This window comes from Phyllostomus discolor, chromosome 1 (genome assembly GCF_004126475.2).
Source record: "Phyllostomus discolor isolate MPI-MPIP mPhyDis1 chromosome 1, mPhyDis1.pri.v3, whole genome shotgun sequence".
Classification (NCBI taxonomy): domain Eukaryota; kingdom Metazoa; phylum Chordata; class Mammalia; order Chiroptera; family Phyllostomidae; genus Phyllostomus; species Phyllostomus discolor.
The window spans coordinates 130,678,094-130,702,921 of record NC_040903.2 but is presented as its reverse complement, the minus strand read 5'-3'; the positions used below and the strand labels follow the sequence as shown (position 1 = coordinate 130,702,921).

The following is a 24,828-nucleotide window of genomic DNA, read 5'->3' as shown; positions in this document are numbered from 1 at the left end:
TAGTCTATTAAAATTCATTCTTCATAGGTCAGTTTTTACTATTAAATTTAGTATTACATTTTTAGACAAAGGTATGTGCCAGAATTTTTTAAAATGTGTTAACTTTCTTTAAAACCTGAAAGCATGAAATAAGTATAAATTTAAAGAAATCAGCCTTCTTTTTAGAAAGATCCTAAGCAATTATCAAGTATTCTCATAAAACTTAAGTCTGAAACCATTTCTTATTTAAAAAAATGAAGCTGTCATTTTTGTTTTCACCTAGTTAGGAGTTAGAGTAAGTAAACAAGGAAGCCTAAAACAACAGATAATTTAAAAAGTAAAGATATAAAACCCAACCTTTACTGTGTTGAATAAAGAACAAAAATCCAAATGTCTCTGATTTTTACAGAGCACGTGGCAGCCATATGGCAACAGAAGCGTTGCAGCATTTCCTTATGAGAGCAGCTGCACAGCGGGTTCTAAACAAGTCTGGTGCAGGCTTTAGTCGGGAGAAAGGGCCTGGGCTGTTTTATGCTTTGAGTTGGCATTTCACCAAAGAGAGAAGTTTGGGGGTGGTTTGTTTTTCTTCTTATTTTTAAGTGACATAGTACTGATTAAAATGAGCATTTTAAAAATATTTATTCTTTTTAGGTCTTTTTCTGAGCAATATACTCAACAAAATGAAATCCAAACACCTTTATACCTATAAACAGTATCGCTGAGCAGAATATTTATGGAAGGGGAAGGCAAGATAAAGTCGCTTTTAAGAGTCCTTTATATATCAGTTTGATAACTAGCAAAACACCTTTACTGCCATTAAATATTTACCAAGACTTGGCTTCGGACAGGGGGGCCGTTTAGTGCAACAAATTTGACTCTGTGCAATGCCATTGATTAGCTATCAGAAGGACATAGTTAATAAGTAACTTGAGGTATTACAGAGAGCTCTACATTCTTGTCAAATCTTTTCTCTGAAGATGACCTAGAAAAAGCCAGTTACACCCCAGCAATGATTACACAAGCACAACTGTGAAAAAAAAATAAAGGCCAGGCAGATCAGTTGAGCAGTACTTGAGCAATCTTTCCTAGCGACTGTTGTCATTGCTGCTGGACTTTAGAACTGAACATGTTTACATTTAATTAGAAAGGACATACAATTTACAGCACAGTAGCTATCAATATCGGATCAGAATTGATTTCCGCTTTCTCCCCAGTGATTGCTTCCTTCAAGCTAATTAAAAAAGGCATATAATCAAAATGACTCACATAAATTTTAAAGCAAAGTAAACAACATTCCCTGGAGACCAAAACAAAAGTAAATGACATTCATCCTGATTATTAGCTACATATTTTGAAAGAATTCTGATGTCTATAAATGTGATGTAAGGCATGTTTTAGTGTTATCAGACTGCTGATAAACCAAGTACTGCCTTTTGAAGAAACCTGAATGAAGGCTTTACTGAGTAGTTAGCTCTCAAAGAAACAATAACCTTACTTTTATCTTTATAATCCCTAAAGCATGTAGATAAAGCAGTCTGAGAGGAGCTCGAGCTGATTTTATTCAAGTCTTCATTTTTTACAAATGGTACAGAGAAACTGCTAAAAATAAGTGTGTGTGTATATATATATAATACACACATATATATAACAAATTGATTTCTTCTTAAATAAGGTGTATAGAGCATGTGTGAAATTTGCTAAAATAAGGGATTATCCTAGAATGTGTGGATAACATTTCTGTATAATTACCATAGCCAGGATCATCAACAAGTAATGATGAAAGATAATTTCTTACAACACTGTTCACTAGAAAGGGACCTGCTTTAAACTTTACAAGCTAATGTTTACTATGATTATACTAAATTATAGTTTAAAAATGATTTTAAGATCAGAGAAATATGGAAAATAGGAGAGATGTGGAGGTTACTTCAAGGAGAATCCTGTCACAGCCCTCTTCCCTTCTCTGTGGACCTGCCGTGTGGTGCCACATCTAGAACGAAAGGCCATCAAGATAGAAGGAAGTGCAGAATGATTCCTGTTAGAAGCTGCCTTAAGACACACTGATTAATTCATAAGTATTTAGTAAAGAATTCCTTCAAGCACTTGTGATAAAATAATGAGCAAAACCTATAAGGTCAGACATTCTTATCTGCATTTATTACTGTTGTATCCCCACACACTTACTATGTATTTAGCTATATATGTATAGATATAGGTAGGTAGGTAGGTGGGTAGGTAAATAGATATATATCTAGATATAGATATAGATATATACATTTAAATATATAGTTGCTCAATAAATATTTATTGAATGAATGACCCTTTTCAAGGATTATTTCAAGGGTCACTACCAGCAGATGTTCACTCAGCCACCAGGGGGCCTCCAGTAGCACTTGTTTGTAGTATTCCAGAAAAACGACTGAAATGCACAATGATGCTATGGTAATGAGAATTGATTTAAAACCCCCCTCTAAAATAGTGTAACTCATGGAAGTTATTTATGCTTACTTTTGTTTCTTTTATTTCCTTTTGAAATCTTAGACTTTTCATTACTCTTAGTGTTTACAAAGTAATTAACCTGTAAGTCTTATTTTAACTACAGACCAGCACTAGACATCCATAGCTTATTTTGTCTGTAAGGCTCACACCAGTCACAAAGATAGCCATTAAGACATAAAAAATTAAGAACCACATGAAGCAGGCCTAAGGAACCAGGAATTAATCAATTCCACAAATATTTAGTAAATACTTTTCTAAGCACTAGATATCAAATGGTTGGCGGGGAGTGGGGAGAGCTGTTGTTTGGCATCTATCCAGCTAAAAGGTTAGAATACTTTAAAAACACATGAGAGGACCACCTAATCCAGACAGCAGGTCAGATTTCTTAGAGAAATTCAAATCCACACTGAGGTCTGAAGGATGAGTAGGAGCCAGTTAAGTAAAAGTGGATAGGGTCAGTGTTCTAGGGTTGTTCATCCTAGTGGTTCGTCTTGGCTGGAGTGTAGAGGTAAATAGGTGAATAATGAGAAATGAGCTGGAAAGAGAAGCATGAAGAGCACTGCAGATGACATCTAAGGAATTTGGACTTTATCCAAGGAACAGTGAGCAGTCATTGAAGAGTTTTATTCCAGGTAGTGATGCATTACTATTTGTGCTGTAGAAAATTCACTAAAGACAAAGAACAAGGGAAAGACTGTTGCTTTAGTCCACTTAAGAAAATAGTAGCAGGCACTCTAAATTAATATAATGGTAATGGGGCTGGAAAGAAACAAAAGATGCAAGGGAGATTTAAGTTTCAATCAAAAGGATTCATTCAGTTGTGTGGTGAGAAATAGATGTCAAAGATGATGCAAAGGTTTGGAGCTTGAACACATAGTGGTGCCCAGTGAGAGGGAGGAAGAGTAATGGGCTGATTTGGAGAGGAGAATACAATAAGACCGTGAATTCAATTTTAGACATACTGAGTTGTAGATACTGGCAGAATGGTCAAGTGGAGATGTCTACTAGATGGTTATGTGTATCTGGTGCTCATGATAGAAAACTGAGCTGAAGGGAAATCCCTCAGACTTAGGAGCCATTAGCTGTATAGATGATTAAATGAAGTCATGATAATGGGTTGAAATCAAGTGAGAGTGGGTAGAGAGGAAAATACACCAGTAATTAAAGGTGGGATAGAAGAAAACAAGCCCCAAAAGAGGATTGAGAAGCATTAAGAAATACTCTCACCCTTGAATGGTGTGGCTCAGTTGGGCATCGTTCCACAAAGCAAAAGGTCGCTGGTTTGATTCCCACTCAGGGCACATGCCTTGGATGCAGGTTCAGTCCCCAGTCGACATAGGTACAAGAGGCAACGAGTCAATGTTTTTCTCTCACACCAATGTTTCTTTCCTTCTCTTTCTCCCTCCCTTCCCTTCTCTCTAAAAATAAAAATAAATAAATATTTTTTAAAAGGAATGTTTTTGACAAAGCAGAAAGCCCAAAGTGTGTTTTCATGGAAAGCACAAAAAGAAAGCATTTCCAGGAAGAACTGGCTTCAGATAGGTCAAATAGGATAAAGATTAAAATGTCTTTTATATTTGGCAGCCAAGTCATTGGAGCAATTGTCAACAGACCAAATTTGAGAGCCCTGAATAGAAGTTACAAAGGTGAAAATAGCAAGCACAATTTGATTAGAAAGGAGGACACTCCAACTAAATCCAACAGAAATCCCTTCTTTAAGACCATAGTGGAATATCTTTAAAACTTAGTGAATGAGAATCTCTGGTAGAAAACAAACAAACAAACAAAAAACAACTTTATAAGTAGTATATATGGCACAAGTAACTAAAAGGTGAGTTCTAGAACTTTATTTTATTTCCTAGATTTGAACCTCAGTATACTTCCATGTTTTCTTGAAATTGCAGAGCTATCATACCCAGAAAAGAAACAAGGTAAGTTTTATTAGTTGGAGGCTGTTTGTACTGTCAGGTGATAGAGAGACACAGAACACCCCCTAGCAAGAGCAGTTTTTTAAAAGATAAATCTTGCTCTGGCCAGTGTGTTTCGGTTGGTTAAAGCATCATTCTGTAAAAAGCAGAAAGGATATAGGTTTGATTCCTGGTCAGGGCACATGCCTAGGTTGTGGGTTCAGTCCCTGGTCAGGATGTTTATAAGAGGCAACCAGTCAATGTTTCTTTCTCTCCCTCACCCCCTTCCTGTCCCTTCTCTCTAAAGTCAATAAGCATATCCTCAAGTAAGTATTTAAAAAATCTAAAATAAAAAATAAGTTTTGTTATCCTCTCTTTAAAATTCTTTAGTAGCTTCTTGTTTGCCTTAGGACAAACACCAAAACACTTCTTAGATTCCAAGAAGTCCCTCTGGGACCTAAGCCCGACCACTCTTTGGCTGGTCTCTGAACACCACCACTGGCACAACTAGGCTTCATTTACCTCCTTGGCTATCCTTTCTCTTATTATAAGTCCTTTGCACATGTCTTCCATATGTCTTCAATTCTTCCTCTACCCTTCTTCTAATTATACCTACCCTTACCTTTAAATCTAACTCAAATATCACATCCCTTCCTTTATAGCAGTTATAATAATTTGAAATGTGTATGTAGTCACCACTGTATTTCTAGCTCCAGCAGAGTGCCCATTGTACGTAGTCCTTCATTTATGTGAGGAAGGAAAGCAGGTCTTTAGTTATCACAGTACAGCCACCCAGTTCCAAGTAAAACAAAGCACATGCTTCTAGTGTGCATGTACTGACTGACCCCTATATTCAGTACTTCAGATAACCAACTAGGTCTTCAGCACAGCTATGTATCACACAGTCTGAACTTACAATGGTCTCATAAAATGAATTTAGTTAGACCTCACATCTGAGATCAGTTATCAGTGTTTATTCTAAACTGTACATAATGTGAAATAAAACTATATATTTAATATGATTTGATGTATTCTTCTTAAGGAAGTTAATTATGATCCTTCACTCAAAATATTTGCACTATGTAAGAACAGTTGGTTATTTGCTCTTTGTTTATTTTTAGTGTAACCATTTTATATATGTATATGGTATAGGACATAATGTTCAGTAGCTGAGCAAACTGCAGCTACTGTAAGTGTGTACTGAGCTCCTCAAAATTCCTTTTGTCTAGAACTGACCTTATGCAGACAAAACTCTTCTTTTGTGACTCTTCTTAGATGGGGTACCCTATCTTATCAGAATTAGGGTGACAAATTATGATATCTGGCCTTTAGCCAGGCCTAGGCTTTGGGAGATCACTTACACTAGAGGTGATTGAACCCAACTTTCAATATTGTGGTTGGGTTTCTTCTACACTGTTTCTAACAAGTTGTCTACTGGCTGCATAAATATAGTGATACCTGATCACAGATTTAGCTTACCCCACCAGATAAGTTCTCCTGTAGAGGTGCTTTAATTTTTCACTGATAAATTATAACAGACATAATGAATTCAGGTGTGATTGGCCCTGATTTGACACTGTACTGTTGCGGGTACAGTGCCGTGCTTGCCCTCCTTGCCGTGTGTCTCATGTCACCTTTCATTCCAGCTGAACCTACAGTTAGCTAATCTTCACTCCTGCTCTGTGTGTGTGTTGGGGGCAGATAATTAATAGGCTTTATTTATTAAAACAGTTTAGATTTATAGTGAAATTCAGCAGATAGTACAGAGTTTTCATATACTTCCTCCCCCCTTACACACAATTCTCCCTATTATTAAAATATTTTATTGGTATGGCACATTGTTACAAATAATAAAACCATATTGATACATTATTATTACCTGAAATCCATAGGTTACTCTGTTGTACAGTAAGTGCAAAAGATCATGTATCCACCATTACATAGTTTCACATCAGTTAAAAAAATGTATGTGTTTTGCTTTTTTATCCTTCTCCCCCTTCCCCTGAATGCTTGGCAGCTCTTTGCCTTCTCCACAATGTCATGTACTTGGAACCAGATGGTATGTAGCCTTCCAGACTAGCGCCTTTCACTAAGTAATACAGGTTTAAGTTCCCCCCATGTATTTTCATGGCTTGATAACTCTTTATCACTAAATAATATTCCCATATATGTGTGTACCAGTTTATTCATACATTTACCTATTAAAGACATCTTGGTTGCTTCCAGTTTGGGGAAATTATGAATAAAGCTGCTATAAATATTGATGTGCAGGGTTTTGTGTGTGCATAAGTTTTCATCACTATTGGGTAAATACTCAGGAGCACATATTGCAAGATTATTTTTAGCTTTGTAAGAAATTGCCAAAATGTCTTTCAAATTGTGCCCTTTTGCATTCCCACCACCAATAAATGAAAGTTTCTGTTGCTCTGTATCTTGACCAGAATTTTGGAAGATTTAGCCATTCTAATAGGTGTATAGTGATATCTCGTTGTTTTAATTTGCAGTTTCTTGATGATATATGATGTTGAGCGTCTTATCATATGTTTATTTGCCAAATAATAAAATCATATTATTTCTTCTTTGGTGAGGTGTCTGTTCAGATCTTTAGTTCATTTTTTGAGTGGTTTGTTTTCGTATTGTTGAGTTTAAGCTCTTTGTATCTTTTGCATACTTGTCATTTATCAGGTATGTGTTTTGAAAAGGTTTTCTCAGTCTGTGAATTGTATTTTCATTTTCTTAACAGTATGTCTTACAACAGAAAATAATTTTTTTTAATTAGGTTTAATAGATCATGCGTAGGGTGCTGCATTTAAAGCTCATTAACAAACACAAGGTCTCCTCAATTTTCTCCTATGTTATCTTCTAAAAGTTATATACTGTTGCATTTTACTCTTTAAACCTATGATCCTGTTTTAGTTACTTCTTATTAAAGATGTAAGTTCTCTGTCTAGATTTATTTTTTTCTCCTATGGACATCCAATTGTTCCAGCACCATTTGTTGAAAAAAAGGCTATCCCTTGTTTATTGAATTGCCTTTGCTCCTTTGTCAGAGGTCAGCTGACCATAGTTGTGTGGATCTGTTTCAGGGCTCTTTGTTCTCTTCTGCTGATCTATTTGTCTGTTCTTTCCCCAGTGAGTTCTAATAGCTTTACAATAAGTCTCAAAGTTGGGTGGTATCAGTCCTCTGACTGTTCTTCCACTGAGCTGGCTGTTCTGCACCTTTTGCCTCTCGATATAAACTTTAGAATCAGTTTGTCGATATCTAAAAATAATTTGCTGGGGTTTTTATTGGAATTCCATTGACTCCATTGATTAAGTTGGGAAGAATTGACATCTTAACAATATCCATGCACATGGAGTATCTTTCCATTTACTTAGGTCGTCTTTGATTTCTTTCCTCAGTTTTCCTCATACAGATTCTGTACATTTTTTGTTAGATTTATATCTAAATATTTCATTTTGGGAGTGATCATAAGTAGTATTGTGTTTTAGTTTTAAATTACAATTGTTTGCTGCTGTTACATGGAAAAGCAATAGACTTTATATTAACTTGGTATTCTGCAACCTTGCTACCATTGCTTATTAGTCTTAGGAATTGTTGTTTTGTTTCTTTTGAGTCTTTGAGATTATCTACATAGATGATCATGTCATCTGTGAACAAAGAAAGTTTTATTTCTTCCTTCCTAAGTTTATACCTTTTATTTCCTTTTCTGGTCTTATTGCATTAGCTTGGAGTTATAGTATGGTGTTGAGTCAGGGTTGTGGGAGGAGACTTCCTGATCTTTGGGGAAAAGTATTTATGTTCTCACCATTAGGTATGATATTAGCTTCAGGTCTTTTGTAAATATTCTATATCAAGTTGAGGAATTTTGTCTTTATTTCTAGTTTGCTGAGAGTTTGTTTTTTTAAAATCATGAATGGGTGTTGAATTTTGTCAAGTGCTTCTCCTATCCTTATTGATATAATCACATATTTTTCCCCCATTAGGCTGTTTTTTGATTAAGTACATTAATTTATTTTAAATTTTGTACCAGCCTTGCATACCTGGAATAAATCCCACTTGGTCATAGTGTATAATTCTGTTATCTGTGTTATTGGGCCTGATTAGCTAATATTTTGTTGAGGTTTTTACATCTATATTCACAAGAGATATTGCCTATAAGTTTTCCTTTCTTGTAATGTCTTCATCTGGTTTTGGTGTTAGGGTAGTGCTTACCTCATAGGTTGAGTTAGGAACTGTTGTCTCTGCTTCTGCTTTCTGGAAGAGCTTGTAGAGAACTGGTGTCATTTCTTTCTTAAATGTTTGATGAATCCATCTGGACCTGTACCTTTTTTTGGAATATTATTGATTATTGATTCAATTTCTTTAATAGATAAAGCTTATTCAGATTATTTGTTTTTCCTTGTATAAGTGTTGATAGTTTATATATCTTGCAAGGAATTTGGACCATTTCATCGAAGTGGTTAAATTTGTGGACGTAGAGTTGTTCATAACATTCTTTTATTATCCTTTTAATGTCCCTGGCATCCATAGTGATGACCTCTCATTTCAGATATTAGTCATTTATGTCTTCTCTCTCTCTCTCTCTCTTTTTTTTTTTTTGTTAGCCTGGGTAGAGGTTTATCAATTTTATAGATCATGGTAGACCATAAATGGTCCTCTACATATATCCACATTAAATCACTGGAACCTTAGAGTGTTGCCTTACTTGGCAAAGGATGTAATTAAAGAACTTGAGAGGAATGTTACCAGGGAGACCCAAGTTAGGGGGCTCCCCCTCCTCGGTTGTTGTCTCACTCACAAGAGATGAGTTCAGGTATGAGAGAAAACATAGAGTGGAAATGAGATAGCAAGTTTACTTATGAAGTACTCTTGGGCACCAAGCTGCAAGCAGGCACCAAGCTAGTCCAAGTACCCCCGACTGTTGGATTTTAGGGGTTTTATGCTTGTAGCCAGCCTCTAAATCCCCTTCCTCCTCCCTTCTCCAGACATTGAGATTAACATACAATTTCAAAGGCTTTCTTTCCCAGATAGTGGAAACGATGCACACAGAATTTCAAAGTCTCCCCTCCTGCTATGCTATCATGGTTTTTCTTATGATTTCTGGAACACCTAGCAATCTTATTTAACTGGGCTCAGGACTGCTGAATTAATGGGTGAGACATACCTCCCTTCTCAATTTGCCTTGATTTGCTGTCTACAAGGTCTCTCCAGAAGGTATCCAGCCATGTAACATGAAACAGAGTCATTTATTGAAGATACAAGAAACATTGTACATAGGACAATGACACCTCAGTCCCCTTCAAAGTAGGCACCTTGGGTCCTCACACAGTTCTCCCAGCATTGCTTCCACTGTTCAAACCACTCTGCAAAGTCCTTTGTTGGGATCACCATCAGCTGCCCCATCATATTTTCCTGGGTCTCATCGACGGTCTGAAATGTCTTTCCTCTCCAAGGCGATTTTAGTTTTGGGAAAAGCGAGAAGTCATAGGATGCCAAATTTGGGCTCTAGGGGGGCTGATTCACCTGGGTGATTTGACATTTCACACACAAAAAAGCTCTGCACGAGATGTGATGGTGCATTGTTGTGATAAAGCCTCCAATCACCAGTTGCCCATAGCTGCAGCCTTCTGAATTATCAGAGTAGTTTCTGCAGGTGAATGTTCAAGCTTAACACAAAATTTGATGCAGATTCATTGCTCTACTTGTTCAGCCATTTTGAACACAACAGCCATAGACTACACATGCTCAATGGCATCTACCACCCCCACTGACTAGTACAGTGAAGTCATCATTGTCTATGCACGCACATTCCAGTCCACTCTCCTTGGCTGCTAGGTCACATTGATGTCATGAAAACTGTTCTTGTTATATTGATGATGGCTGGACTGTTTCCAGGCAGACCTCATATTCTGTCTAACATCAGGAGTTTATTCTGGATTTTCAAGGTAGGTTCTAAATGCAGTCACATGTCTGCTTATAAAAAAGAGGCAGAGGGAGTTTCGAGAGACAGGCACAGAGGAGAAAGCTATGTGAAGAGATTAAGAGTGGCATAGTCACAGGCTAAGGAAGAATACTTACTCTTTTTAAATGCCCACAGAACATATACCAAGGTAGATCATTTTCTGAGTCGTAAAAAACCTCAATTAACTTAAAAGGACTGAAATCATACTGCCTCCAATAGAATCTGAACGGAATCCAGGAAAAGAAAGATAACAGGCAAATCTCCAAACACTTGGAAACTAAATAACACATTTCTAAATCATCCATTAGTCAAAGAAGAATTCTCAAGGGTATTTTTTAAAAAATACATGGAAGTGAATGAAAATAGGAATACAATATGACAAAATGCACGGGGCACAGCTAAGGCAATGATGAGAGGGAAGTTGATAGCACTAAATGCATACATTAGGAAAATTAGAAATATGTCAAATCAGCAATCTAAAGTCCTACATCAAGTATCTAAAAAGAAAACAGAAAAAAAAATGCAAAGCAAGTAGAAGGAAGAAAATAATAGCAGAAAAATGCACATAAGAGCAAACAGAACACACATTACCCACATTAGGGTGAAAAAGAGGCTATCACTATAGACTTTGCAGACATAAAAACTATAAGGGGTTACTATGAACAACTCTACACATGTAGAACTGGTGATTTAATAATAATGGGCCATTTTCTCAAAAAACATGGGCAAATGATACATGTAACAACCAAGATGAATCCCCAGAAAATAATGCTGAGTAAAAAAAGAGTATCCCCAAAATATTCTTTTCATTTCTATAATACTCTTAAAATGGGGAACATATTAGTAGTTGTTAGGGTTTAACAAGGGGAAGGGATGGTAGGGAAGTCAGAAAACATGCAGAATCTTAACTGATGAACTTTCATATCTTGACTGTATCAATGTCCATATCTTGGTGGTGCTATTATACTATAATTTTAGAAAAAGCATTGGAGGAAAATGGGTAAAGGGCACCAGTGACCTCTCTGTATTATTTCTTGCAACTGCATATGAGTCTACAAGGATCTACAAGGATTACAAAAGCTTATTTTATTTTCAATTTTTATTAAATTTATGGTGTTATGTTGGTAATACAATTATATATAGGTTTCAAGTGTGCAATTCTGTAATAGATCATCATGTATGTTGTATTTCGTGTTCACATTCCAAAGTCGTCTCCTTCCATCACTATGTATCCTCTTTACCCTCTTCTTCTTGCCCCCACCCCCTTTCCCTCTGGTAAGCACTATACTGTGGTCTGTGTCTCTGAGGGTTTTTTGTTTGTTTGTTTGTTTGTTTTGTTTTGTTTTTGCTTAATGCCCTCAACCTATTTCACCCAGCCCCCAGCATCCCCACCCCTTTGTCTGTTCTCTTGTTCTATGAGTCTGTTTCTATTATGTTTGTTTATTTTATTTGTTAGACTCCATATACATGTGATCATATAGTATTTGTCTTTCTCTTACTGGTTTATTTCACTTAGCATAATACCTTCTAGGTCCATCCATGCTGTTGCAAATGTTCATTCTTTTTTGTGGCTGAGTAGTATTCCATTCTGTAGATGTACCACAGCTTATTCATTCGTCTACTGATGAATGCTTGGACTGCTTCCAGATCTTAGCTATTGTAAATAGTGCTGCAGTGAACATAGGGGTACTTATAATCTTTTAAGTTGGTATTTCAGGTTTCTTTGGATATATTCCCAGAAGTGGAATCACTGGGTCATAAGACAGTTCTATTTTTAATTTTTGAGTAAAGTCCATACTGTTTTCCACAGTGGTTGTACCAATCTGCATTCCCATCAACAGTGCATGGAAAGTTCCCTTTTCCCGCTCTGGCTGGAGTAGCTCAGTGGATGGAGCACGGGCTGTGAACCAACGTGTTGCAGGTTCGATTCCCAGTCAGGGCACATGCTTGGGTTGCAGGCCACGGCCCCCAGCAACTGCACATTGATGTTTCTCTCTCTCTCTCTCTTTCTCCCTCCCTTCCCTCTCTAAAAATAAATAAATAGAAGCTTTAAAAAAAAAGAAAGAAAGAAAGTTCCCTTTTCCCCACATTCTCACCTTTTTTTGGATTCGTTTTCCTTCTTGTTATTCTGAATAGTTGTTTTTTGCTTCCTTATGTTCCAAGTCATCGATTCAATTGTCCACTTCATCCACTTTACTGTTGTCTCCCTGTAAATTGTTCTTTATTTCAATTCATGTATCTTTCATTTCTGACTGGATCTTTTTTATGCTGCTGTGGTCCTCACTAAGTTCCTTGAGCATCCTTATAACCAGTGTTTTGAATCCTACATCTGATAGATTACTTATTGCCATTTCGTTTAGTCCATTTTTTGGAGTTTTGATCTGTCCTTTTGTTTTGGCCATGTTTCTTTATCTGCTCACTTTGCCAGCCTCCCTGTGTTTGTTTATATTAGGTAGAGCTGCTGTTATGACTCTCTGTCTTTGTAGTGTAGCCTAATGTTGTAGGTGTCCTGTAGGGTCCAATGGCACAGCCTTCCCTACCACCCAAACTGAGTACTCAAGGTATGCTCTTTGTGTGAGCTGAGGATACCTTCCTCTTGTAGTTGAGCCTTGATTGCTGTTGGCAGGTCAATGGGAGGGATTTATCCAGGTCAGTCAGCAGCAAGGGCTGGCAGTGACCACTGACCACCAACCTCTGCCCTCCATTGTAGGATCACTATTCAGGGGCAGGGTGGTGGTGTTCTGATGTTGTCTATAGCTGTCCACTCGATCCACAGCTCTGGGGCTTCCTGAGTGGTGTGGGCCTCCACTTTTGTTTTGTCCAGGGCCACTATGCATGAGCTATAAAGCAATCTGAGATGGCTGCTACTTGTGCTGAACTTGGAGATTTCCAGGCAAAGCCAAGTTGTGAATCTAGGCTGGTTCCTGCTAGTGCCAGGCTTGGGGTCACTTAGCATGAGGTACAAGGGCTGAGGGCTTACTGAGGCCTGTTGTTGCTTATTTGATAGGGTTTAGGAAGTTGTGGAGCATAAGCCAGGATCAGCCATTCATATGGAAAATACCTTCCATGTGAAGGTAATACCTTGGGTAGACCCTTAAGTTGGGTGGGAGGGAGTCTCAGGGGATCTCCACTACAAGGCAAATAGTGTGAGCCAAATTGATGGAGTCTCAGATATGACACCTGCCTGCCAGCTCTGTGGCCCTGTGGGGTGAGGAGTCAGAAAAGGGACAGTGGCCTCTCTCTGCCTTTCTGTCTGGAAGAAAGGTTTTCCCCAGCTCCTGCCTTGATACCAGACATTTCAGTTCCTCCCCATATGCTGCTGATGCCCCTCAAGCTGCTACCCTGGTGCTGTAGCTCAGAAGGAGTAAGTCTGAGTAAGTCCATGTGTGCGCTCTTTAACAGGAACTGCTTGGGAGTCCAGAAGTTTCTTCCACTGACTCAATCCCCACTGGTTTTTACAGCCAGAAATTATTGGGGCTTATCTTCCTGGTAGTGGAACCCTGGGCTAGGAGGCCTGGTGTGGAGCTGGGACTCCTCACTCCTGAGATATCCCTCCCAAATTTTTATCCACTAAATGTGGAGGTGGGACCAGCTCTTTCCATGCCCCCCCCCCCCCCGCCTTACCAGTCTGGATGGATGTAGTTTCTTCAATTGCATAGTTGTCAGACGTCCATGCAATTTTATTTCTGAAGGTTCTGAGTGATGGTTGTTCTGTATTTAAGTTGTGATTTTGATGTGGCTGTGCAAGGAGGCGAGCCATGTTTACCTATGCCATCATCTTGACCAGAGGTCCACCTGTATTCTGCAATATTTTTTCTGATATATCTCCTCGGACAAGGGAAACAAAAGAAAATAAACAAATGAGAGTACAAAAAGTGTATTTTAAAAATATTCTTCAAAGTGTATTGAAATGGAAGGTGGGTAAGGGAAAGCAGTGGGGCATATGGGTCTGCACATTAAGATAAGGAGAAATGGAAAAGAAATAAAATTGATGTGATTCTTTTAGAATACTAGAGTCCACTTGCTCAACTAGATCAATAAATACTTTTTATAAGTCTCCTATAGAGAACCATTGTGTCAGGCCCTGGAAGGAAACAAAGAAGAGTAAAGCATGGTCCCTTCCTTCGACAGTATTAGACTATAGTAGGGAAGATTAAACAAGTATACAACAGCTATAAAAGATGGCATAAGTGATTAATATATTTTTAAGGGATAAGGAAAGGGAATGGGAGCGTAGAGGTAGGGGTGTCTCTTTGGTCAGGGCATAGAGTGTGACTTCGTGGTGGCTGTGGCAGTTCACTGTGCCTTGTGTGATGACATGTGGAGGGGTGGGGAAGAGCACTCTTTTGGACACAGTAGTGAGCAACAGTCCAAACGGAAAAGTGTGAGGGAATCTTCAAATAGTTTTTATTTCCATTTGGCCAAAATAAAATGTTTTCGTACAGTAGGTAGGAAGAAGTCTGAAGAGAAAAGGAGACAGAATTTTGGATCACTTTGCATGTCAGGCTGACACTTGGGACATCAAGCTAGAATTCTGTATCCAATGAATTTATCCTTCAGAAGTGAAGGAGAAGTAAAGACTCTCTCTAGCAAACACTGAAGGAATTTGACATCAGTATACCTGCCTTGCAAGATATGTTAAAAGAAGTTCTTCAAAGAGAAGGCAGATCACATACATCAGAAAGTTAGATCAAACTAATTGATACAGTAAACCAGGAAATAAAAAAAGACACTGTCCTCTCAGGAAATGTGTACTTAGGGCAAGGTAGCACATACTTCTGCCTTTCATACTTGCTTTGTCTTTATTTATTTTAATTCAGTAAAAACAAGCCCAACCTGCCTCTTTTTTTCCCCCCGAATGGTTTAAGAATGTTATCAGTTAAGTGATAAAGGTTAGGAAAACTAGTTTACCTCTCCCAATTCATAAAAAGCCTGTAGAAACAGGCAATTGTTTTTTATAAAAGTATTTATAAAATGTCTAGTATTGTATAAGAGTTTATACAAAGTCAGTTATTTCTTTTAAAAATTATACATGCCTGTATAAATGCCTGTTCTTTGTCAGGTATTATGCTAGCTAATTTCACATAGGTTAGCTAATTGTGTTCTCATTTTAATTCCATGGGATTTTTCTGTTTTAGAGTTGAGAAAATTAATAGGCAAATGGGTATTTTTTTGAGGTCATACCGAGTGAATGACAAACCTGAAATTTAAATCTACTTCTTCAAAGTAGATTTAACCCAACATCATTTCATTGTACCAGGCTTGGCACTTTCGACATATTAGACTGGAGGATTGTTTGTTGAGGGAGTCTGTCTATGCATTGCTGGATGTCTATAAACATCTCTGGCCTCTACCTAGTGAATGCTAGCAGCATCCCTGCCTCCATTTGTAACACTGAAAAATGTCCCCAGATGTTGCAAATGTAGAACTGTTCATCTGTACCAGCAATGTTCAACTGGTGTGCCCCAAGAATTTTTAAAACATGTAATACTTGACTAATTAGTCAGGGACACTGACCTCTTTTTCCTCACATTGTCAAGTAAAAAAATGACAACAGCCAACATAACAATAGCCATTCAGTATAAAAGAATTAAAATTATACATTTTTGTCAAATCAGCAAAAATATAAAATATTTTTTGGTGTGTCACAGAATTTTAGTAATAAGTTTATGTGTGCCATGAGATGAAACAGGTTGAAAATCATTGGTCTGTATTATGGTGCCTTACCACTACATTTTTTTATCCGAAAATACTCAATTTTTAAAAAGAGTGTATATGGACACATTCTTTTTTTTTAAGATTTTATTTATTTATTTTTAGAGAGGGAAGAGAGGAAGATAGAGAGAGAGAGAGAAACATCAATGCGCAGTTAGTTGCTGGGGGTTATGGCCTGCAACCCAGGCACATACCCTGGCTGGGAATCGAACCTGGGGCACTTTGGTTCCCAGCCCGAGCTCAATCCACTGAGCTACACCAGCCAGGGCCTATGGACACATTCTTGATTGAGCAATTACTGTAAATAAATGAAGCCAAAGCAGAAGAGTAAGTAGCTATTGTGGGATGGTGAGTAAGGTGATTGCATACAAGGACTTAAGTAATACCTGATCATGGAGACAAGAGTGGAAGCCAGGAAAGTAGCATAGAAAGTTGGTATAAATGGGCAAGTACTAGTTGTAAGAACAAGCTGAATTCATGTGTGACATTACAATTAAGAGATTTTAACAAGCTAGTTAGCAGACAGGCTGAGGAGAACAAAAATAAATGTCTGCAAGCAAAACATGAAAGTGGGTCATAAACCTGAAAATTGCAAGATATTTTAAGCTGAGGCAGTATAGAGAGCCAGGGACCAGGGAAACAGGACCACAGACATGAGGGAATAGACAGAGTCCACTTGGGAAAGGAACTCTGTCACATGCCACTTGTTGGTGCGATGCCCATTGAAGGGTGCTTCCTCCCTTCGCCTGCTGTTAGGCTCAGCGTGGGGAGCAGCACGGGAGAGGATGTGCGGGCTTGTTTGATGCGGCTCGGAACTGTGATGATGTGAAAGTCCTAAGTAAGAATATTTTTAAAGTCTTACTTTCTATACTAAAGTAGAAAATTTATGTTTATTAAGAATTACATAATTTTAAAACTAGAAGGGTGAATTGAAACTTACGACATTACCTCATGAACTTCATTACAATCAGGTTGTTGCCATCCTGTCAGTATTTATGAGCCACACCATTGGCTCGTTAGGCACTTTGGAAATTTTGAGAGTAGTTTAATGGCTCTTCTGTTGTTGTTTTATCATGATTCTTACTATAACTTAAAATGTTTCCTCATACAAACATCATTTTAGTGCCAGTAATTGGAATGCTGCTATCATGCTGAAAATGTACCTGAAATCAAGAACTTTGAAAAGAAGTTAAATGTGAAATGACTCTGTGAAAAGAAGCTAAACAATGTGGCCCTGCTGTCAATTTTGGGAAGAGAACTCGGAGCAGCAAAACAACACTGAAACAAAAATGTGCTTCAGTAATTACAGATTTATGTATTCTGGGAATGTATGTCCTGTACTTCACCTTATTCCTATAAGAAAGTTTCTTTAGAATTATAATCATTTTGATTTATTGAAGTTCTTAAGGAACAAGTGATTTCCATAAAATAAAATTGCCCTATGTAAATGAGTATTAATATGTTAGAATTGAAAAGTAAATCATAAGCTGAAACGGAAAAACTACAAATTATTATAAGTTCTTTTTAAAAAATCATGTTTATTGATTTCAGAAAGAGGAAGAAGGAAAGAGAGGGAGGTATGTGCTCTGACTAGAGATTGAACCCCCAACCTTTTGGTGTACAGGTTGCTGTTGCCTCCAGTGAAAATGAGTTTGACACCCCTGTGTATAGGATGATGCTCTGACCAACTGAGCCACACCAGCCAGGGCAAATTATTATAAGTTCTAAGAGAGAGAAGGTTAGGGTTAATGGGACAGAGTCACAAAGACGGAACATCCAAATTTAGATTGAAGAGTCATAAAAGGTTTATCTGGGAAAGCAGTGTTTGTGCTGAGACCTCGTTTGCCAGGTAGAGGAGGGAAAGGCATTCCAAACCAGTACCTCAAACAGGAAAAAGCTTGATGCACTTGAGAAACTTAACGTCTGGCTAAAAGGTAAGGAGGTACAGATGACACAAGGGCTTTATAGCTCACGTTAAGCAGAGACGAGGGTTCCCTCCCAAGAAGAAAGACTGTGGGTTCAGGTGCTGGCTCTGCTAGGTATGTGAGGTTAATTAAATTGCTTACCTCTCTATGTTTCAATTTCTGCATCAGTTAAAAAAAAACAAAGTAATATTGACAAGACTTCTCACAGGTTGTGAGGTTTAGTGAGTTAAAGTATGTAATTTGTTGTATGATTTTTAGAGATTTATCCCAAATCTCTATTAACATGCAATTACAAGATTTTAGGTGTCATTATTTAATTTATCTTTTAAAAGGTTACTCCAGCTACTGCTTCTATTTGTGAAAGTCTTGATGGAAATTTAAAGATTTCCAAGGCAACCCTGGCTGAGTGACTAAGTTAGTTGGAGCATCATCTCCTACACCAAAGGGTTGCAGGTTCCGTCTGTGGTTAGGGCACATGCCTGTGTTGTGAGTTCAGTCCTCGGTCAGGTGCATACAGGAGGCAACTGATTGATGTTTCTCTCTCTCTTCCCACCCCCATCCTCTCTCTCTAAAAATCAGTAAAAAATATTCTCAGGTGACGATTCAAAAACAACCCAAAGATTTCCAAGGCATTTTGAATGATTAGCTTTTTGAACATTAAAGTCACAGGTTCATCTGAGAGAAAAATCAAAATTAGGTATAAATTTACCCCCAAAATAAGATTAAATGATAGAAGACTAGGACATGATGAACAATTAGGGAATTAAGTCAGGAAGGATATCATGATCTTAATGATGAGATTTTAAAAACCTAATTATTGATTTTTAATATTTAATTGGTTAGCATATACTGAATAGTATTTTAGATATCATAGACAAATACAGAATTCCCAAACTAAGCCCACTGTGGGTTTTAAGTGAGATCATATGAAAGTTGTAATTAAGAATATGTTTAAAGTCTTATTAAGAATATTAATAACATATTAAGAATATTTTTAAAGTGAGATCATGTATGTAAGATTAAAATATAAAGGAGTAGGTAGGCTAAGATTTTTTAAATAGGACACAAAAAGTACTGCCATTAAAGAAACAATGATGAATTGGACTTCATTAAAAATAAGAACTTAAATTCATTGAAAGACAGCCTTAAGAGAATGAAGAATCACTACACTCCTATGCAGGGGCTGAAGTTAAAAGGTCTGGTATGCCCACTCTGAGGGAACATGTCTGAGCAACTACCACTCCCTAGGTTGCTGAGGGGAGTGTGAATTGGTACGACCACTTTGGGAAACTGTATGCAACATCTACTAAATCTAAATGTACATGCATTCTATACATAAATTCTTTTCCAGAAATGAGCATTTAATATCAATTATATCTCAGTAAAGCAGGAGGGGAAATGAGTACTTAGGTCCATGAAAACACGGACAAGAATATTAATAGCAACGATAGTGAAATGGTTAAATAAGTTGTGTGATATTTATATAACAGAATACTTCATTGCCATTAAAAATAACTACCTGCAACAAAAGAATGAATCTCATAAATCTTATACTAAGAGAAAAGCCAGACAAAAAAGTTCAGAAACAGGCAATACTGATCTTCATAGAGGATGGACTGGTGATTACATTGGGGGAGGGGAAGCACTGGGAAGCTTCTTGTGGATCCATTCTGTGTTTTGTTCTTTACATTTTATCAAGCTGAATACTTCAAATTTGTACACTTTTGTAATTTAAAATATAATTAACAACTAAAGGTGAGTTATAATGTTTTAAAGGTAAAAATCATAAGCAGACTTGTCTTTCTAGAGGTTTTTTGTTTTGTTTGTTTTTAGCTTCTTTCTTTCTTGGGTCTTTCAAATAGACAAAGAGAATGGGCTGAAGGAAATTGAAGTTGGAGTAGGAAGGATGCAGAAAGTTCGAAAGGACATAGAATAGGAAAATGGACAGGAGGCAGGTGTCTTCAGAACTCGTGGTTTGATAGAAAGAACTGAAAAGAAATGAAATGAGTTAAGTAAGTGAAAACTATAAAGATAGTTTTTTATGCTCTACAAATGTGGCATTGCACATCATTTTTAATTTATATGTAGTAAACAGATAATGTAGTTTGTAAATACTTTTCACGGTTTGTAGCTTGTCAGATATTTATTTAGAATTCCTGACAATTGACCACAGTTTGGCAGCAGTCTCTCTTCTTAAGAACTAATTCGAATCCTGAAATGTCTTGTGGAATGCTAACTGTTGTGCCTGTTTCCTTCTGACAGCCCTTCTGACCTCTGTGTGGTGCCTTCTCCAAATGAGCACACTGCAGAGGCCCATAGGTTACTTAAACAAAGTGAAGAAATTTATCCTCACTTTAGTTTGAACAGTTTTCAGTAAAGTATCAAACCAGATATTTGGCCAGTGCTGAAGTCCCTCACTACCTCTTTGCAGATTCAAGAATTATATTACTTTCTTTCACATTATCAATCTGCATTATATAGTTAGATTGTTTTACTTTGTCTCCCATTGACATTTCTTTTGTATGCATATACTGAAATGATTTTATTTAATAAAAAAGAACATCGCCTGTGTGGATTTTAAATTTCCCTTATTAAATATTTATATTTTCAAAATGTCTTTATTTAATTGTGTGAGGTGCTTGGTGCCATTTCAAAATAATCTCAGGTGGTAGGTGTAATGACATATCAAAGATTTGACCTTTAGCTTTTTAGGATTCTATTTGTCTGCATTTCCTCTGCATTCAGTCTTAATTTATATGCTATTTCTCTGTATAACTTAATGAATGGATGTATTTGGCATAAGATTCATTAACAAAAGAAAATATACCTGAATACATATTATTCTGTGCAGTCTGACTAGTGATTTTAACTTCATTTATATCTCAACTATGACAAGTAGAAAATGCTTTGTATTCAGCTGATTGGTATTTGTACAAACCTCATTCATGCTCACTAAGTGAATAGAGCCTGGATCTCCTAAATTGATGATGCCAATTCTCTTACCTCTCATTTCTTTGCAGTCGGCTTATTATATTTTTATTTACCTAGAGATACTTTTTTCCCAGTATTCTATTTCTTTTTTTAAGAAAATTGAATGTAATATTTACACTGATATGATTCAATTAACATGTTACAGTATCTTTTTGTATGCCCTGGTAGCATAGATAATCATTTGGGTAGTTTTCAGCCTAGAAGCAGAGAAGAATAATTATTATGTATAATATTGCAATGTAAAAATTATTTTCATTTATTCATCTAAGTATGTCTTTATTGATTTTTTAGAAATGTATATTTCTAACTGGAGATTTTTGTTAAACAGCTTATTGATCATTCAGCCTGCATATTTATGTTTAAATTGTTTATTCTTATATTTTCTCAGTTTACACAAGTCATTATCCCAAGAAGAAAACCTGAAAGATCAGTTTAACCATACCCTTAGTACCTATGAAGAAGCTTTAAAGAATAGAGAGAACATTGTTTCCATCACTCAGCAACAAAACGAGGAACTGGCTACCCAACTGCAGCAGGCTCTGGCAGATCGAGCAAACATGGAATTAGAGCTCCGGCGCGCAGTGGAGGCCTCCCAGGCGGCCAATGACAGAGTGCAGAAGTGAGTGAAATGATCTTGCACTATTTCAAGAGTATAAAACAAAGCAAAAACACTTTCTTTTAGCAACTATAATATGTTATTTATTACTCCTGCTACTAATAGTTTAAGATAAAAATTCATTGAGCCAAATGGACTTGTTTAGACTGCCTATCATATCCGTATTTGGGATCAAAAACCATTTAACTTTGGAATCACGGTTACTGTGCAAGGCAAACCATTTTTATTTGATATCTGATCTTAGTTCATGGAAGCCATACTATTAAAATCATTTCATAGGTAATAAGGTTATTAGTGAGGGGAAGAGGCAGTGAAGTTACCAACTTGACTCTTTAGCTTCACAATAATCCTGCTTGAATTCAGGTCATCTGTAGTTTTGTAATCTGAGACCTCTGGGCACACAGAATATGGCACAGTGTAATCGTCATGTATTGTTCTGAAGTATTCAATACGGCTTTTCACAGTGCATAATTTTATTTGTTTATTTTCAATGATATTTGCATTTTTATTAAAACTTAAATAAAGCTGCATAATAAGTCAGTCCTTATGATAGCCAGCAAAATGTTAACAAGTAATTTATCAGACAAAGAATTCACTTGTTAATCTATGGGACTTGAACATTGTAGCAGAATTTTCTAAGGCAGCTTGTAATAGAACTTGTCATTGGAATTGAGCCCTTCTTAATGTATTGTTTATAGCATTACATCATTCAACACACCTAATCGCCTTCAGTTTCTAAGACATACATGTTTCCTAAACAATTTTTTTTAGTTTCACAGTATGAAGAAGTAGTGCTGACTTCAAAGTTTCGTATTTCTCACCACTTTTTATTTGAAAATAAGTTATCTTATCCCTTTCTCAACATCCCTGAAATTATATTTTGTGTAATAGCCCCAGGTCAGGTAACTCTGTAGTCTAGAGCATTTTAAGACACATTAGGATTTATGCTTATTAATCTGTACTATCAGTGTGCCTTGAAACTTGTGATTTATGGTGTTATCTTTTTTGCAGATTTAAAGATTAGGTTTATATGCAATCAGAAACTGTAACAGTTACTCACAATGTACATTAATATTCTAAGAATTCCAAGGTATATAGGTAGATCTTGTTTTCTTATAAAATATACATCAATAACTTTTCACAGAATCTGATATAGCTCTGTTTGCTTAAAGTCTGTAAATAATTACAAATTTCAAGTGTAATTATTTTTACATTTTATTTAATTCTTTGTATGTAATTTTTAAATTTCTATACATAGCTAAAATTGCCTACAAATGTTTCCCAGAGAGCAATTAGATTTCTAAAAAAATATTTGGAAACATTAGCATATAATCCTTTTATTTTTAGATCTTATCAACTATCATTATCATTTTATAAGAGAAATAATTTTTTTACTCCAAAAAGTAGATATAACATCATCTCAGATAATGCTTAAAATTGAATAAGTTTAAGCTTTTGAAAAACACAGTACATAACGCCCTTATTCTGCACATTTTACCACACAGATCAAACTTTTTAATGGAATGGCATCAATTCAGGGACAGAGTTTTACAATTATGTCATTTACAAGAGTTAAATGTTAAATTTTAATTTAAATGTTTAATTTTTTATTTCGACTTCTAGCAATAAACCTGGATGAAATATTATCAGGCTTCCATTTTCACATTCAATCCACTGTGTTTCATTTTTAATTACCCTCAATTGGGCAGTATATCTTCATTGCAGTTCATGTGAACATCAGCCTATTTTATTGAATTTAAGAAGATAGCCTTCCACGAAACCAATTTATATGACTTTGTTAGAGGTTATTAGTATTCCCTAGCCAATCTTAAGTTTCTGTTATTAGCAATTATTTTTCAGGCTCCTTTGTAAATATCCCAGTATTCCAGGTAATAATTACAATTTACACTTTAAAAGTCCACATTTCCCTTCTCCTGTCACAACCAAATTTCTTGAATAACTGATTTATATTCACTATCTTGAGTTTTTTAGTTCCCATTTACTCCTCTACTATTCAGTATGCTATGGCTAGTTCCTGTACTACAATTGTTCTTAAGTTCACCAGTAGTTTCCTAACTGTCAAATTTAATGGCCCATTTCTAATTATATTTTTAATATAAAATTAATACATGATCACAGTAAAAAATAAGTAAAGGTGGTCATATCTTCAGCAGTATAACATAGTGGTCTAAAAGCTCATCTTCCAGATCCAGAATGCATAGGTATGTGAATTTTGACATTTTGTTTCAAAACACTGTTCTGATTTGGGTAATAATATTTTTCTACCTCATAATGTTATGTGAATTAGATGAGATAATACCTGTAATGCTTTTAGAACCATGCTTGTGACATAGTCCCTTCTCATCATTTTGCTCCACAATGCACTCTCTCCTGCTTCAGAAGGGCTCTGCCTTTTCAAGACAGAATGCCTTTATGCATGTTGGTCTGTCTGGATGGAGCCTTTCGCCCTTTCCCCCCACCATGAGAAACATGTTCATCCTATGAGATTCAGTGCAGTGTAGAGGATAGAGACAGGCTCTGCAGTCTACTCCTCTCACTGGCACCTCCTCTCTTTATAGTCTCCTCACAGTTGGGATATCTTACCTCCTAGTGATCAGCTTTTAACTCGTGTTCTGACCACCAACTTCCATCAAGTTTAATTACATTGAAAAGGCCTGAAGTCTTTAGTAAACAGTGGAGAGAGAGACCTTGTACTATTTCTAATAATAGTAGAATTTTAAATTTCTATTTTACTTTAGCCCTGGCCAGTGTAGCTCAGTTGGCCAGAGCATCGTCCCATACACCAAAAGGTTGCAGGTTCAATCCCTGGTTGGGGAGCCAGGGGCTCCCCATGAGGGGCAACTGATCAGTGTTTCTCTGTTACATTGATGTTTCGCTCTGTCTCTCTCCCCCCTCCTCTCTCTCTAGAAGCAATGAAAAAAATGTCCTTGGGTAAGGATAAAATAAATTATGTTCTGTTTTAATTCAGAGTTAACAATTTCTTAAATTTTTTAACCTATAGATTTCTGGAAAGGAAAGTTGCACACAATTACCATCCATAAGTCAACCAATATTTATAGGTAGATAGTCACTTACAGAGTAAAATATAATGAATGCCAGATCTCATTATTCAAAAATAACTTCTTGGGCCAGGTGTTATAAAGCCTATAGTTACACCAGCAAAAATCCATCCCCTTGGGTTTTTCTCCTTATGTACATCTCTTTAAAAA

General features: G+C 36.5%; 1 protein-coding gene and 1 pseudogene across 4 annotated transcripts in view; one reads left to right on the top strand and one right to left on the bottom strand.

The window, feature by feature from the left end:
* Nucleotides 1–8,673, bottom strand: part of LOC114491469 — a 30,513-nt pseudogene extending 21,840 nt beyond the window's left edge.
* MIPOL1 (mirror-image polydactyly 1) overlaps nucleotides 1–24,828 on the top strand; it is a 308,179-nt gene that overhangs the window by 232,149 nt on the left and 51,202 nt on the right. For all 4 annotated transcript variants that reach the window (XM_036029064.1, XM_036029066.1, XM_036029069.1 and 1 more), the window contains one exon: nucleotides 21,371–21,601. In XM_036029064.1, the coding sequence (XP_035884957.1) occupies nucleotides 21,371–21,601 (231 nt within the window). The remainder of the gene's footprint in view (nucleotides 1–21,370; nucleotides 21,602–24,828) is intronic.